The sequence below is a fragment of the Triticum aestivum genome, chromosome 2B, assembly GCF_018294505.1.
Source record: "Triticum aestivum cultivar Chinese Spring chromosome 2B, IWGSC CS RefSeq v2.1, whole genome shotgun sequence".
Lineage (NCBI taxonomy): Eukaryota > Viridiplantae > Streptophyta > Magnoliopsida > Poales > Poaceae > Triticum > Triticum aestivum.
In genome coordinates, this window is record NC_057798.1 from 781,080,428 (window position 1) to 781,096,180 (window position 15,753).

At 48.1% G+C, this 15,753-nt stretch overlaps 1 protein-coding gene across 1 annotated transcript; it reads right to left on the reverse strand.

Moving 5' to 3' along the window:
- Window positions 1-7,747: 7,747 nt before the first annotated feature.
- LOC123039642 (uncharacterized) lies at window positions 7,748-8,977 on the reverse strand. The gene has a single exon (XM_044462717.1). The coding sequence runs from the start codon at window positions 8,975-8,977 to the stop codon at window positions 7,748-7,750; it is 1,230 nt and encodes a 409-aa protein (XP_044318652.1).
- Window positions 8,978-15,753: the final 6,776 nt, after the last annotated feature.

Below are 15,753 nucleotides of genomic sequence, written 5' to 3' on the forward strand. Positions count from 1 at the left end.
GAAAAAGCGTTTTTCTTTTTGCAAACACCCCCGCACCATGTGTGTGGGGGCTGAAGCCAAAGACTGCCATCTTTCAGATTATACATACATATACGGCCGCACAGGAGATAGTTCAATACTTGAACACACAAGTATAAAAAGTCATTGCATTATAAACATGATCTTAGAAATCATACATGTCATTCAAACATAACATCTTTCGAGCACTGCGACTCTATTATACGAGCGCCCTGCATGACTTCCTCAAAGTAATGCTCGGTGGAGAATCGGCTTTTGTCCGAACCCCGGGATGCAACAGCGGTGGCATCCATCTCCGCCCAGTATGTTTTACCACGGGCGAGAGCCATCCGCGCACCTTCTATGCATGCTGACCGCTTCATCGCCTTAATATGCGGCACTGCCCCAGGAAATTGTTGCAACAAGCCAAAATAACTCTTCGGCTTGGGCCTTTTCGGCCACAGATGAGTTACCACATCCGTCATGGCCAGTCCGGACAATCTATTCAGCTCAGCCCACTCAACCAGCCGATCACTCAACGGAAGTGGACGCTCCGGACTATGGAATTGGGACCAGAAAAGCTCTTCCATTTCGTGATCCTCCTGGCTTCGAAAGTGCACGACTGCGTCAGCCGCACTCGCCGCCAAGTCCAGATAAGGATCCTTCGCACCGTACAATCGGCCTAGCTGAGCATACTTCGGATCCGTGAACTTCCTACGCAGCATAAAGGGCTTTCCAGCCACAATGTCTCCGACCTGACGCAGTTCCTCCTTCATAGCCCGCATCGCACTACGGGCATCCTTGGCCTCGGCATCGGCCTTCTTCAGGTCCTCTTGCTCCGCTCGGCGTTCTCCTTCAAGAACTTCCAGGCGGTCGGTAGCAACTCTCAATTTCATGGCCATTCCATCCATCTCCTCCCTGCTTCGGCAGTGAGCAGCCTTCTCGGCTCCTAGCCCTTCCGCTGCGTTCAAGGCAGCCGCCTCGCTTTTTCTGGCTTGCTCCTTGGCCCGAGCAAGTTCTGCTCGAAGGTCCTCCACAGCAGCAGCACCATCTGCATCTAAGCATACAATTTGTAAGGAATGGGCGTCAACTCCCTTACTAATCAACCGCGGGGCAACCACGTACCTTGTGACTCATCCAGTCGTCTATTGACCAGTGAGATGTCCGCATCTGCAGCGTCGAGTTGCTTCTTCAGCTCGGCAAATTCATCAGTCCGGCTGGCCACCGAACGTTCCGCCACCTGCATGGGAAAGGCGATAGTTAATAACCGAGGTTACGATCCTAGGCACGCTGTCGTTTTCGACAGCATACCAAGTCTCGGGGGCTACTATCTATACAGGGCGCACTTCATGTGCAAAACTGTCAACAGGTATGTCATTTTTTGCGTACCTCAAATCCCGTCAGTAAACTTCCGACGGCCTCATACAACCCGGTTTCGGCGGACGAGATCCTCTCAATCACATCACCCATTAATGTGCGGTGATCTTCTGAGATGGACGCCCTCTTAAGCAAATCATGCAGCTCCACCAGCCGTACTCCAATGGGCGCCGAACTCTCCGGTCCCGCCGAATTTGGGGAGACCCTCCGCGATGACACCTCAGGGTCGTCCGCCCCGCACGATGGGGCGGCAGATGAAGGCGTTTCGCTTTCCATCATCTCCGGACGAAGGTCTCCCGAAGATGAGCTGTGCTGAGACGGGCTAGGATCCGAACTACAAGGTAAAAACTTCGTTACCTTTAGACATTAAGCAGGGGTGTCTGATAATTATAAAATCCCCCTTTTCACTTACGGCTCGTTAGAGGGCTGATTCCTCCGAGGAGACAGTACGGCCGGGGCGCTTTCTGGCGCAGGACCTTCCGATACAGATTTCTTTCCCCGCTTTGAGGCCTTGGCCTCCGGGTCTTCGGAAGCGTTCCTCTTCTCCCCCTGGAAGGAGGGACTCTCCATTCCTCCCTTACTAAACGCCTCCTTGGCAGAGGTGACAGTTTCCCCGTGCCCCCCTTTGCCCTCATTCGAAGGTGCAACCTCCAACATTTTGATTAACAAGGGATCCTGCGTGGTCTCAGGGAGGGGGGCCGGACACCGTATCAGTTTTGCTTGCGCTATCCACTCCTGTCCAGGGATAGCTGGTTAAAAGGCAAGCTCACGATAAATAAATGGATGGTGTGTCCGGACACAGGGCTACTTACTTGAGTATCCGGGCGATTGCAGCTTAGGCCAGCGTCCTCGGTCAATTCCGGATGCGTCTCTTGCGATCCGAAGAACAGTTTATACATCTCCATGGGAGTCAAACCCATGAAGTGTTGAAGAGCTCGCGGCCCCTCCGGATTAAATTCCCACAGGCGGAGGGGGCGACATTTGCAGGGCAGTAGGCGCCGGATCAACATGACCTGCACCACTGCGACTAGATTGATCTCCCTTTCTTGGAGGCCTCGAATCCGGTCCTGCAACAGGGGGACGTCTTTGGGCGGCCCCCAGTCACGCCCCTTGTTGACCCATGACATCAGCTGCTGTGGAGGGCCCCAGCGGAAGACGGGCGGCGGCTTCTGCCTTCTGCCCCGGGGAGCGGTGATATAAAACCACTCCTGTTGCCACAAGCCGAGCTCCTCTTGGAAAGAGCCCTTGGGCCATGGAGCCTCGGCCCTCTTGCTTATAACCGCCCCGCCGCACTCTTCCTGACGCCCCTCGATCATCTTCGGCTCCACGTTGAAGGTTTTGAGCCATAAGCCGAAGCGAGGGGTAGTGCGGAGGAAGGCTTCACAGACGACAATGAATGATGAGATATGGAGGATGGACTCTGGAGCCAGGTCGTGGAATTCCAGCCCATAGTAAAACATGAGCCCCCTCATGAAGGGATCCGTCGGGAAGCCTAAACCCCGACGGAAGTGAGACGTGAACAGGAAAATCTCGCCAGGCTCGGGAGTTGGGATAACTTGCCCTCGGGCAGGCAGCCTATGCGAAATCTCATAGGTTAAATACCTGGCATCTCTCAGCTTTAGCACGTCCTCCTCCGTGACGGAGGAGGGCATCCACCGGCCTCGTAGATCAGGACCAGACATTGTCGAGGATCGAAGGTACCTGAATTCGGAGCCCTGGGTGTTGGAACTCAGGGAGAAGGGGCGGATTCGATAGAGGATTGAATAAAAAGAACTGGCCTTGGTCTCATTATAAAGAGGAAGAATACCAAGAGCCGTCCCCGTGACCGTTTGGAACCCGCCTTCGATGGAGGGGGCGTGGCAACGGGCGCGGTTGGGTTACCCATGTCCGTATTAATGGGAATCCCGGAATAAGGGGAACACTATCTCTGCTTCGACAAGACGTGCCAAGGAAACCGCCTCGCTAAACGCGCTGAGGTGGAACAATAAAAACAATTCGAGTAAAGGCTTGGAAGTGGTGTGACATCACGCCGCAGAATACGTCAGCAGATTGATTTTATGTAATATTATTCTCTCTACGGTGGTATGTGGAAATTATTTTGCAGAGCCGGACACTATCCTGGTGTTCACAATCTTCTATAAATTATTCGGAGGAGGAACCCGCCTTGCAATGCCGAAGACAATATGCGCGCCGGACTCGTCGTCATTGAAGCCAGGTTCAGGGGCTACTGAGGGAGTCCCGGACTAGGGGGTGTCCGGATAGCCGAACTATCATCATCGGCCGGACTCCAAGACTATGAAGATACAAGATTGAAGACTTCGTCCCGTGTCCGGATGGGACTTTCCTTGGTGTGGAAGGCAAGCTTGGCGATACGGATATGTAGATCTCCTACCATTGTAACCGACTCTCTGTAACCCTAGCCCTCTCCGGTGTCTATATAAACCGGATGGCTTTAGTCCATAGGACGAACAACAATCATACCATAGGCTAGCTTCTAGGGTTTAGCCTCCTTGATCTCGTGGTAGATCTACTCTTGTAATCCACATCATCAATACTAATCAAGCAGGACGTAGGGTTTTACCTCCATCAAGAGGGCCCGAACCTGGGTAAAAACATCGTGTCCCTCGTCTCCTGTTACCATCCGCCTAGACGCACAGTTCGGGACCCCCTACCCGAGATCCGCCGGTTTTGACACCGACAGCAACTTTTGTTCATTTCCTGATATCAAGTAATTATTTTCTTTGTCTAGCAGTGTTTGGAAGAGTTCACCGGAATTGTTCTGGGGCTGCTGAGGGAGCTGCGATTTACACACCCGAAAGTAAGTAGTACTAGCTAGTTCCATGCATCTCCCATTGATTCTAGTTTCATCAATACCATTTATCATGCTTGATTATCAGTTTGATTGAACTCTATTTCTCGTAAAGGTCTTGTGGCAGGAAGGCGGGAACAATTTATGTGGATACTACGTTTGTGAGTTCATCTACAACGCGACCTTTCAGCGGGGCTATTCTGAAAAATAATATGAAGTACGTAAACAATAATGTTCACAATTTTATTTTATTACCATCATTTGTGTTGAGTTTCATTCTGAAGGAAATATGCCCTAGAGGCAATAATAAAGTTATTATTTGTTTCCTTATATCATGATAAATGTTTATTATTCATGCTAGAATTGTATTAACCGGAAACATAATACATGTGTGAATACATAGACAAACATAGTGTCACTAGTATGCCTCTACTTGACTAGCTCGTTGATCAAAGATGGTTGTGTTTCCTAACCATAGACATGAGTTGTCATTTGATTAACGGGATCACATCATTAGGAGAATGATGTGATTGACTTGACCCATTTCGTTAGCTTAGCACTTGATCGTTTAATATGTTGCTATTGCTTTCTTCATGACTTATACATGTTCCTACAACTATGAGATTATGTAACTCCCGTTTACTAGAGGAACAGTTTGTGTGCTACCAAACGTCACAACATAATAGGGTGATTATAAAGGAGCTCTCTACAGGTGTCTCCGAAGGTACATGTTGAGTTGGCGTATTTCGAGATTAGGATTTGTCAGTCCGATTGTCGGAGAGGTATCTCTAGGCCCTCTCGGTAATGCACATCACTGTAAGCCTTGCAAGCAATGTAGCTAATGATTTAGTTACGAAATGATGCATTATGTAACGAGTAAAGAGACTTGTCGGTAATGAGATTAAACTAGGTATTGAGATACCGATGATCAAATCTCGGGCAAATAACATACGATGACAACGGGAACAACGTATGTTGTTATGCGGCTTGACCGATAAAGATCTTCGTAGAATATGTAGGAACCAATATGAGCATCCAGGTTCCTCTATTGGCTATTGACTGGAGACATGTCTCGGTCATGTCTACATAGTTCTCGAACACGTAGGGTCCGCACGCTTAAAGTTAGATGATGGTTATATTATGAGTTTATGTGTTTTGATGTACCGAAGAAAGTTCGGAGTCCCGGATGTGATCATGGACATGACGAGGAGTCTCGAAATGGTCGAGACATGAAGATTGATATATTGGACGACTATATTAGGACACCGGAATGGTTCCAGGGGTTATCAGATGTATACTGGAGTACTTGGGGGGGGGGGGTTACCGGAACCCCCCCCCCCCCCCCGGGGGTGTTAATGGGCCTCGTGGGCCCTAAGTGGATAAGAGGAGGGGAAGCTAGGGCAGGCCGCGCTCTCCTCCCCCTCTAGTCCGAATAGGACAAGGATGGGGGGGCGGCGCCCCCCCTTTCCTTCCTCTCCTCTCTCCCTTCCTTCCACTCTCCTACTTGGACTAGGAAAGGAGGGAGTCCTACTCCCGGTGGGAGTAGGACTCCTCCCTGGTGCGCCTCCTCCTGGCCGGCCGCCCCCTCCCCCTTGATCCTTTATATACGGGGGCAGGGGGCACCTCTAGACACAACAATTGATCCTTGAGATCTATTAGCCATGTGCGGTGCCCCCGTCCACCATATTCCACCTTGATAATATCGTAGCGGTGCTTAGGCGAAGCCCTGCACCGGTAGAACATCATCATCATTACCACGCCGTCGTGCTGACGGAACTCTCCCTCGAAGCTCGGCTGGATCGGAGTTTGAGGGACGTCATCGAGCTGAACGTGTGCTGAACTCGGAGGTGCCGTGCGTTCGGGTACTTGATCGGTCGGATCGTGAAGTCGTACGAATACATCAACCGCGTTGTGCTAACGCTTCCGCTTACGGTCTACGAGGGTACGAGGACATACTCTCCCCTCTCGTTGCTATGCATCACCATGATCTTGCGTGTGCGTAGGAAATTTTTGAAATTACTATGTTTTCCAACACATTCATATATATGTATTAACCCCCTTCGTTAAATTATATGTGGCAGATGCGGGATGAACTCCTACCACATGATCGCATACAAGCAATTCAAAAGGAATTGGCGGGATTCTTTATTGACCACGTCATAAATGAGAAGGGGAATACCATGTGGAAATTGAAATGGATTTTAGATGTTAGGGATTGTAAGAGATGTTATATTGCATATATGTAGTAGCATCGATATACGAAAACTTGTTGTTCGACCAATCTCTCGGAGAAAGAGAGGTCACTTCTCTCTGTATATGTTCATGACGATCTTGTGTAATTAATGGTTCCTTCATTTGCTTACTCTAGCTATCGTGTCGAGTTCTCTCTATATGTATAGTAGCTAGCGTGTCGAGTTCTCTCTATATGCATAGTAGCTAGCGTTGACCAAGCACGAAGAAAGAGAGGCCACTTCTCTCTATTAGCTAGCTAACACAATATGAAACCCTTAAATTAACCCTCCAAAACCCCTAACCCCCCCCCCCTCCCCTCAAAAAAAATCCCAGCGCCTGCGAGTTGCTGACGCGTGGCAGACTTTTCGTCCCGATTGGTGTTACCAACCGGGACTAAAGGTCCTTCTGCCTGGGCGCCCCGCAGCGGCCACGTCGAGCCCCTTCTGTCCCGGTTCGTAGAACCCGGAATAAAGTTTTGGACTTCAGTCCCGATCCTTTAGTCCCGGTTCCAGAACCAGGACTAAAGGCCCTCTAGAACCAGGACTAGTGCCGTGTTTTCTACTAGTGAAGTATTTAGCCACGGCCTGCTACAATAGCACACGGGGGGGGGGGGGGTATATAATAGAGCACCTGCACCCAGGCCCTCTTTATCTAGCCATCCATTTCTTGCATCGCGATTTGTGCAAATTCATTGCTCTTTTTTGTTTCTCCCACACAGAACATATCTTGAAGTTCAAACCTATGCAGCGTGGCAAAGCTTTCTAACTAGAACCTAGGGTAAATCTTTCAGATTTTTTTGTCAAATATAAATATACAAAATACGTTTTGTTTGATTAAAAAATTCATATTTTTAGTATTTATGTTGGACAAAAAAATCTGAAAGATTTATCCTAAATTCTTCTTGGAAAGCTTTGACATGCTGCAAAGGTTTGAACTTCAAAATATGTTTCATATGAGAGAAACAAAAAAGAGAAAATTTTATATAAAAAGTTAGTTGTGTCGCACGGATCTTAAAGCGATATTGGAGAGCTAGGATAGCAGGGCCAGGGTGCAGGTGCTCTAAAAATCCACGTCCGCACACAGGGATAAAAAATTTGATCAACAAGAATCAAATGGAAACAGTGCGTTCATGCTTGGATGAAAAAAAAAATCTCTAGATCCCTCGAAGGTAACTCACAGAAATCAGATCAACGCTGAGAAGCGATTGAACTAGCAAGCATAGAAAAGACAACACCCACTAAACCATGTAAGCGATAATTATGATCACAATAATGAACTAGCAAGCATCAGACAAGTTGTGTGATAGTGATAACAATGAAGATAAGGAGGTAGCTAGCATCCTAGAGAAAGTTTACCACTTGACACTTTCGGTGACGATAATAATGATGGTGGGAAGTTGCAATATGCGCGTGACTCGGCAGGAATGAGCCGTGAAATACATACCCTCTCAAGCTGGAAAGTTTTGACATCCAGCGTGAAACAACCTAGCTCGAGCAATGAGTTTCCGCACTGATACAGGAGCAAGTGCCTCCCTATTGAACCCATGAATGAGGAGCCAGAAGCTATTGAGATTGTCTTCTCCGTCTGCCACTGGGTGGAACTTCCACCATTGCTTCGTCGAACGGTATATCTAAGGAGAACTGTGTCATGTCCATGATGGCCAACTTTGTCATGTGCAGGCACAAACATCCCAATCATGCCTTCCCCTGCCTCCACAATGCCCATATAACTGTGGAAACCGCTAACTCTGGGTGGGCGGTCAGCCATGGTGAACTCCATTCTTCGGGTGTCAAGCACAGCAAATTTTCCACTCCAACCTGCAAACCAGTAAAAGCAACCATATGCATATTGCCGCCACGAAGAAATACCCATCCATTCCGACGAGAAGTCAGGTATAAAATTGATCCAACTCAGGGATGGAATGTCTCGCCACTGTCCGGTGCCGGAAAAGAAGACAAAGGCCACCAGCTTAGTTTGGTACTGCGCTAGGCAGATCACTCTGAACGCCGTATCCTCGGCAGGAGGTGTCTCCTCGTCGTCGCCATCAGGGACTAGAAAGCTCTCGCCCCAGCGCTGTCCATATATCCGCAGTGGGTTCTCATCCGAAGCGGCTAGGTCATCGGGGATTGGGGGGAGCAGGAGGTACTCCCGGTGCAGGGGGTCGCACACCGCCATCTCCGCGAAGAGGGCGCCGTTGCGTCCCTTGCCGGAGCCGTGACGGCGGGGTCTGTCCAGGAGGACGCGGCCGTCGCGGACGTCCCGTACGGACCAGCTCCGCGCAGGGGAGGGGAGGAAGGCGAAGGAGAAGTCGGCGGTGCTGGCGACAGCGCGGGCCGCAGGCGCTGAGGGGTGAGGCGGTAGGGCGGGGTGGAAGCCGTGCTGGTCGAGGAAGCCGAGGAGGGGCGGTGGGTGGAGTCTGCGGAAGCGTTGGAGGAAGCAGCGGTCGACAACGAGGTGGCGGAAGGAGACGCAGGCGGCCGTGGCGCGGATGAGGTCGGATGCGGTGGGGAGGCGGAGGAGGATTTCCACCAGGAGCTCGTCGGGGATCTCCGGCAAGGCCATCTTCCGGCCGCTCTCCGTCGCCTATGCTGCAGCGGCGGCGGCTGTGTGATGCGTAACTGAGCCGACGGTGTAAATGGGCTGCAGAATACCCTATTTTAGGTTTTGCGTGTGGGCTAAAAAATATGTGTTGGAGTGGCGATGCCCGGTGTTTTGTTCAGGAAAAAGATGGGCCGGTGTGGAAGATGGGGTTATCTGACAAAAAAAAGGATTCTAAAAAAAAGGAAAAAAAGATGAGGCTTAGCGGCAACGTTAACAAAAAAAAAAGCGCATTATTTCTGCGCTAGTTATAGCATTGCTATAGCGTATCCGGAAGGGACATGCACGCTCTATTTGAGCAAATTTGCTAGCTACGACGCTAATCGCGTTATAGTGCGCTATTTTAGCGCTAAAAATTGTAGTGTATTATATGGTTGTAGCATCATGAAAGAAAAACCTGAAGGAGAGAAACAACAACCAAGCCCCAGCCGCCCAAAACTATCCCTTGGCCGCCACAGGCCCACAACCCACACCCCTGCCATTCTCAGTCTCAGATGGTCAGACCTAATGAACAACCCACCCTAATTCATTCGCCCTTCACATCTGAGCTATGAGACCACTCCCTACCCCTTCGCTTTGGACCTACCCCTTCGCTTTGGACGATGACAGAGGGGTAGGGAGTGGCGCGGCCTAGTGAGCAGGGGTCCGGCTCGCCGCACGCCAGAGGAGGGGGACAAAGCTCGTCAGGGCAGGGCAAGGGGAGGGACCGCCAGATCCAGTGTGGGGCGGGATGCGCGGCGGCGGATCTCGCCGGCGCGGGTAGGGAGAAGAGATGGAGGAAGGTGGCAGGATAGGCAGGAGAGAGAGGGGGTGGGATGGCGAGAGAGATGTGGCGGGGCGGCGCCGGACATGAGGTAGAGTACGCGGGGTGGCACTGGTCATGAGCGAGAGGAGGTGGTGCGTGGTGTAAGCGTGAGACGTTTTTTTTAACAGTCAATGCAAACGGTGTTAACATGTGGTGCCCAGTGTACCTGACCAGTGGGCTTGGTATGTAAAAGATTGGATTAAATCGCCCCAAACTGGTCGTTATTGTTTATTGCGAAAATTAGTAAGGAAATTGGTAGATTTTTGGGGTGCAAAAGAAATGTAGTGACAAATCTGAAACTGAACTTCAAATGTGGTGTATTTTTTTATTTTTATTTTGCAATCACTCGTAAAAACTAGTCCCCATCATCGTCCACTCTTAACTTCATTCTGCCATTGATTTTAGACGGGTTAGAATGGATGAAAGGTACACGCACCACGGTTCATGGTGGCTGCAGGCTAGCTATCTTGCCACGTACGTAGTACTCCCTCCGTAAACAAATATAAGAGCGTTTAGATCACTATTTTAATAATCTAAACGTTTTTATGTTAGTTTACAGAGGGAGTGCTACATATCTTGCCTGCATTGGTTGGAGTCTTTGTTTTTTCAAATGAACGTCTGCTTGCCTGCACTGCATGCATGCGAGCTCGCGGTCATTGCTAGTATACTTACGTGCCAGTGACGGTCTGACAAGCAAACTAAAGAGAGATTGGAGATCTACTCCCTAACAGACCTTAAATCATTGCCCTAGTAGTATCATCGAGCGACCCACCGGCGGCAAAAGCAACTGCACCCAATCCAGCACCGAAAGTTACTATAGGTTCTTGGCTTCTTGCCGTGTCGCGCACTCAATGGCACAGTACTATCTGGACCCGAGTCCTTTTTTATGCAGAACGTGTGCTTGCTTGCATGCGAGCTATGGTCGAGTCCTTTTTTAGGAGAACATATATGCTTTGCTTACATGTGATGTGAATGTGATGCGAGCTTCGCTGTTCCCCCATGACATCCATATATACCCTTTCCACGCGAGCCAAGCAAGCTCTAGCTAGCAAAACCGGTCGAGAAGAAGAGAGACCAGTCGACGGTTTCACTAGCAAACCGATCGAAGAGATCCACATCCACCACGCACTACCACACCACGGAGGAGAATGTCCTCTACCGGAGTAGAGCGGAGCGGCGACGGAGCACCTAGAAGCCGGAATGCGAAGCGGCAGCAGCGGGGCTCGGGAGATGAGCTTGATGCTTTCTCGGAGGAGCTTCGACAGCGGCCAGAAGTAAGCAGCATCAACAAGATTGCGGTCGTCATGGCGTACATCCTAATGGGCTTGAAAGGTGTGAGCGCCCTTGCGCTTTTGTGGGCCACCGTCGTCCTCCTCGGCGGCTTCGTCTCCGATCTGACCAAGACTGATTTTTGGTACCTCACCATCATCGGATTCGTGCAGGCTGCCGGGTTAGTGCTTGCATTCCAACTCTCCCTTACTGTCGATGTTAAGCGTGGCATAAATTTCTTTCACGATTCCTGAAATATGTCCCTTCAAAATAAAAAGGAAATTTCCTGAAATAAGTAGTGTACTAGTGTAAGTTATCTATCAGCGCACACAATTTCCAAATATGTTCTATCGAAAAATTAAAAGGTAGTCATACTAGCGACTCGGGAGACACACAAGCCCTAGCCTCCGGTACCCGTCGCTCCTCCCTTCCTTCCCTCTGTCGCCGCTAGAGAAAGCCGCGGGGCTAAGCCCAGGCGGCCGGCGACAGTGGTGGGGACTCACCTCCCTCTCGTGGCGGTCGGGTGGCATGGGGAACCAGGCTCATGGGAGCGCGTCCCCGGTCTGATCCACGATGGCATGGTGACTGCTGCCGATGGCGGCGTAGGTCGGCCATTTGGAAATGATAGGTGGGTGCCGCAGCGTGGATGTGGAGAAGTAGAGGGCTGGGTAGCAAAAACATATTGTGGAGCATAGGCTCATGGGCACCCCCTTATCTAGCCATCCAATTCTGCATCGCGATTCGTGCAAGAAATTTTCTCTTTTTTGTTTCTCTCATATAGTTCAACATATGAACTTCAAACTTTTCAGCGCAATAAAACATTCTAATAAGAATGTGGGAAAAAAAATTCAGATTTTTTCATGCATCATAAATACTAAAAATAGGATTTCTAGTTAAAAAAATCTCATTTTCAATATTTTTGTTGGACCAAAAAATCTGAAAGTTTTATCCCACATTCTAGTAAGAATGTTTTGTTGTCCTGGGAAGTTTGAAGTTCATATGTTGTTTTGTTTTGAAGAAACAAAAAAAAGAAAGTTTCATGTACTAAGTTAGTTGTGTAGTACGGATCTTAAAGCAACAATGGAGGGTAAAGATAAGAGGTGTCCAAGAACCCGAGCTCAAAAAATCGACGTCCGGTACCTCAGTGATGCATAGGGATGTCCGTGTGCGGGCCGGTCTCCATCCTGATTCGATCGGATGTGTGGTCGGGGGTCGGTGTGCTTCGTGCTCTATGCTGGATGTGGACCATGACGTTCAGGTGATGGCCTTCCACGCGTGGGTGGTTGACCGGCGGCACTACGGTCCACGTCTTTGTGGTGGTGATGCAGATCCAATCGGTTGGATGGTGGTGACTGCAAACTTTACTGCACCGACTTCCTATGGCTTCATGATGGTGGTGGTCATCGAAAGGTTTTCGGGAGGGTTCATATCTCCTGACCCGGTGGTTGACTACGACGTGAGATAAAAATTATGGATGAGGGATGGTTGTGCTATCATGGTGGTCGCATCGCATGTAGCTGTCGGGATTGTGGAAAGGTGATGGCGACAACACATAAGTGACTTCGCTGGTGGTGCTACTTGAGCACCCGGTCTTGAGCTCTCGGGCGAAAGCCTAGGCCAGCTCAAGTGGTTATATCTGGCAATGACGATGTTTTGCTTACATCGTTCACTTGTTGAAGGCATTGCTTGAATATGCTCGGGCAGATTCATCAAGGTGAAAACCTAAATTCTGGCCTTTTGGTTGGATTCGGTGACGGTGGAGCTTGAGTTTTGCTCCTTTCCTGAACGTGTTGTTGTTGAAGAACCTCATTGTCCATGTGGTGTCATGATATGGTTGGTGCGGATAAGATCATTTTTATAGTTTGCCTATCACGGATTTGGTCGGGTTTTTTTTTCTTCTCGTGTACACATGGTTTTAGTCCTATACAACCTTGCTTGTTGCGGCATGTTTTCGCGCATGTGTGTGACTTAGTGTTGGTTGCATGGAACCTAGCTGTATAGAGACCGGGTGTGTGTTCATTGTGTTATGTATCTTATTGATCCTCAATTTTGAGCCAACAAAATTCACCTTTTGTCAAAAAAAAAAGATTGACGCAGTAAAAAATATCGATTACTGATGTCCTGCAAGTGCACAATTCTAGTTGAAGCACACTTTTGTGGAAGTATTATTACACACTCGACGTGTCACTAATCTCGAGTGATTTTTTTTGCGGGTAGTCTCAAGTGAATTGACTAGTATGGCATCTTTAAGACTTGAAGTGACAAGTTTCGAAGCATAGTTGTGATGGAAACTATAGTTATGAAATAATAAGGAGCTGTAAGTAAACTACGTAGAAGTGAATAACTGAAAGGACGAATCGGTGTTTCTTGTGGATCTGGCTTGCCTGCTCCCTCCCCATGCTTCAATTCATGTTCCCACTTCATCCTATGGCTGTCTTTTTCCCTTTTTCCTTTCTAATCTAATCATCTCCCTCCTGATTTTAAGGGGGTGGGGGCGGGTCTTATTTTGTTCCAATCAAATCAAGCCACGTACACGGGAGTACGGATGGGCGCATGCGCGGGGAGCAGGCAAGTCTCGTCCGTTTCTTGTAATGGAGAGGTTAGGTGGGTAGAGGTTCAGTTCATGGTGAACAGAAAATGTCTTGTGCAATGATAATGTGGTGTTACCTTCCTACTAAGTGCTCAGTAGGGGAGCCACTCTTTAATGGTCAAACTCCTTCTGCTAGGATTTTCTGACTCAGTATGGGAGTCACTCTTTAATGTGTGTAGTTGCTAATTTTGAGAGGCGTTGGAATTTCCCCCAAGAGAAAGGGTGAAGTAGTATAGTAGCAAAAAGTATTTCCCTCGGTAAAGAACCAAGGTTTATCAAACAAATAAAAGGTCCACGCAAACGATCTTTAGCGGTACCTACACACACAAGAGCAAATGCTTGCATCCAACGCATGCAAGAGGGTTGTCAATCCCCTGTACTTGTTAATTGTAAGGATTAAATCTGATAGTAGGATATATATAAATTGCAAAATAAAATAAAAGTAAATAAATTGCGGCAAGGTATTTAGGGTTTTAGTAATATGATTTAAATAGACCCGGGGGCCATAGCTTTCACTAGAGGCATCTCTTTGAAGAACATAGCAAACGATGGATACACAAATTACTGTTGGGTAGTTAATAGAAAAGCGCATAGTTATGACATTATTCATGACATGATCAGTACACAGGCATTACGTCTGAGAAAAGTAACCGAAACGATTCTGCATCTACTACTGTTACTCCACTTCGAGAGCGCTTCTACGCTTGCCTATTTAGGTATTAAGTTCTTGACAAACAGAGTAATGCTTTGAGCATGATGACATAATATAGAGAGAATAAAACCAAGTAATATGATCAAACCCCGTCATTTTACCCTTAGTAGCAATAATACAATTACGTGCCTTGCTACCCCTCCTGTCATAGAGTGAGCACACCGTAAGATTGAACCTACCACAAAGCACCTCCCCCACTGAAGATAAATCAATCTAGTTGGTCAAACCAAACGAATAGATCGGAGAGAAATACAAAGCTATAACAATCACACGTAATGAAGTTCAGAAATAACTCAATTACTTTCAACGAAAAATCTAATCATAAACCCATAATTCATCGGATCCCAATAAATGCACTGCAACAGATTACATCGAATCGATCTCTGAAGAGAACATTGTATTGAAGATCAGAGAGAGAGAGAGAGAGAGAGAGAGAGAGGGAGGGAGTCATCTAGCTACTACTATGGACGCATAGGTCATGTGGAGAACTACTCACACATCATCGGAGAAGCCCTCTGCGATCAATTCCCCCTCCGGCAGAGACCGACAAAGGCCTCCGGATTGGATTGCAGAAGCACAGATACTTGCGGTGGCGAAAAAATTGTTTTGGTGGTGCCTTTGGGGTTTTGGCAATATTTGAGAGTTTATAGCACTTTAGTTAGGTCGGACGGAGCCATAAGGGGCCCACAAGACATCAGGGTGTGCCTACCCCTAGGGCGCGCCCTATTGTCTTGTTTTCTCCTCGTCTGGCTTCTGAACCTCCCCCCCCCCCCCCCCCGAAGCTTCTAGGGTCTTTTTTGGTCCAGAAAAAATGTCAAAAAGTTTCGTCGTGTTTGGACTCCGTTTGATATGGATTTTCTGTAAAACCAAAAACATGCAGAAAACAATAACTGACACTAGGTACTTGGTTAATAGGTTAGTCCCCAAAAATGATAGAAAATTGCATATAAAGAATACGAGATTGATAATATAATAGCATGAAACAATCGAAAATTATAGATATGTCGGAGACGTGTCAATAGTCAACCTTGTTTACAATCATCAAGATAACCACACAATTATATAATTAAGTATTGGGCACAAACATATCTCACCAATCCCATACATCTCCCATGACCAGGGGGTTACTCACACTTAAGAGAAGGTTCACAATCAAACATGTAGATCAAGTAAAGGGAACTCATATTGATATTACCATAGTTCGTCACAATAAGAGGAATGATTATCCAGATCACGATATTCGTGTCAAGGTAGTAATAGATTATACAAACCCTAGCCTTAAAATGTCTGTCTAATGACCAGTGGAATGGAGGATCTCGGTGCAAAGGAGTCCAGAACGAAACTAAGTGAAGAAATTCTCCTCC

Bases quoted from the DNA above. Each gene is read 5' to 3' on its own strand.
- LOC123039642 (XM_044462717.1), bottom strand. From the start codon at position 8,977: ATGGCCTTGCCGGAGATCCCCGACGAGCTCCTGGTGGAAATCCTCCTC.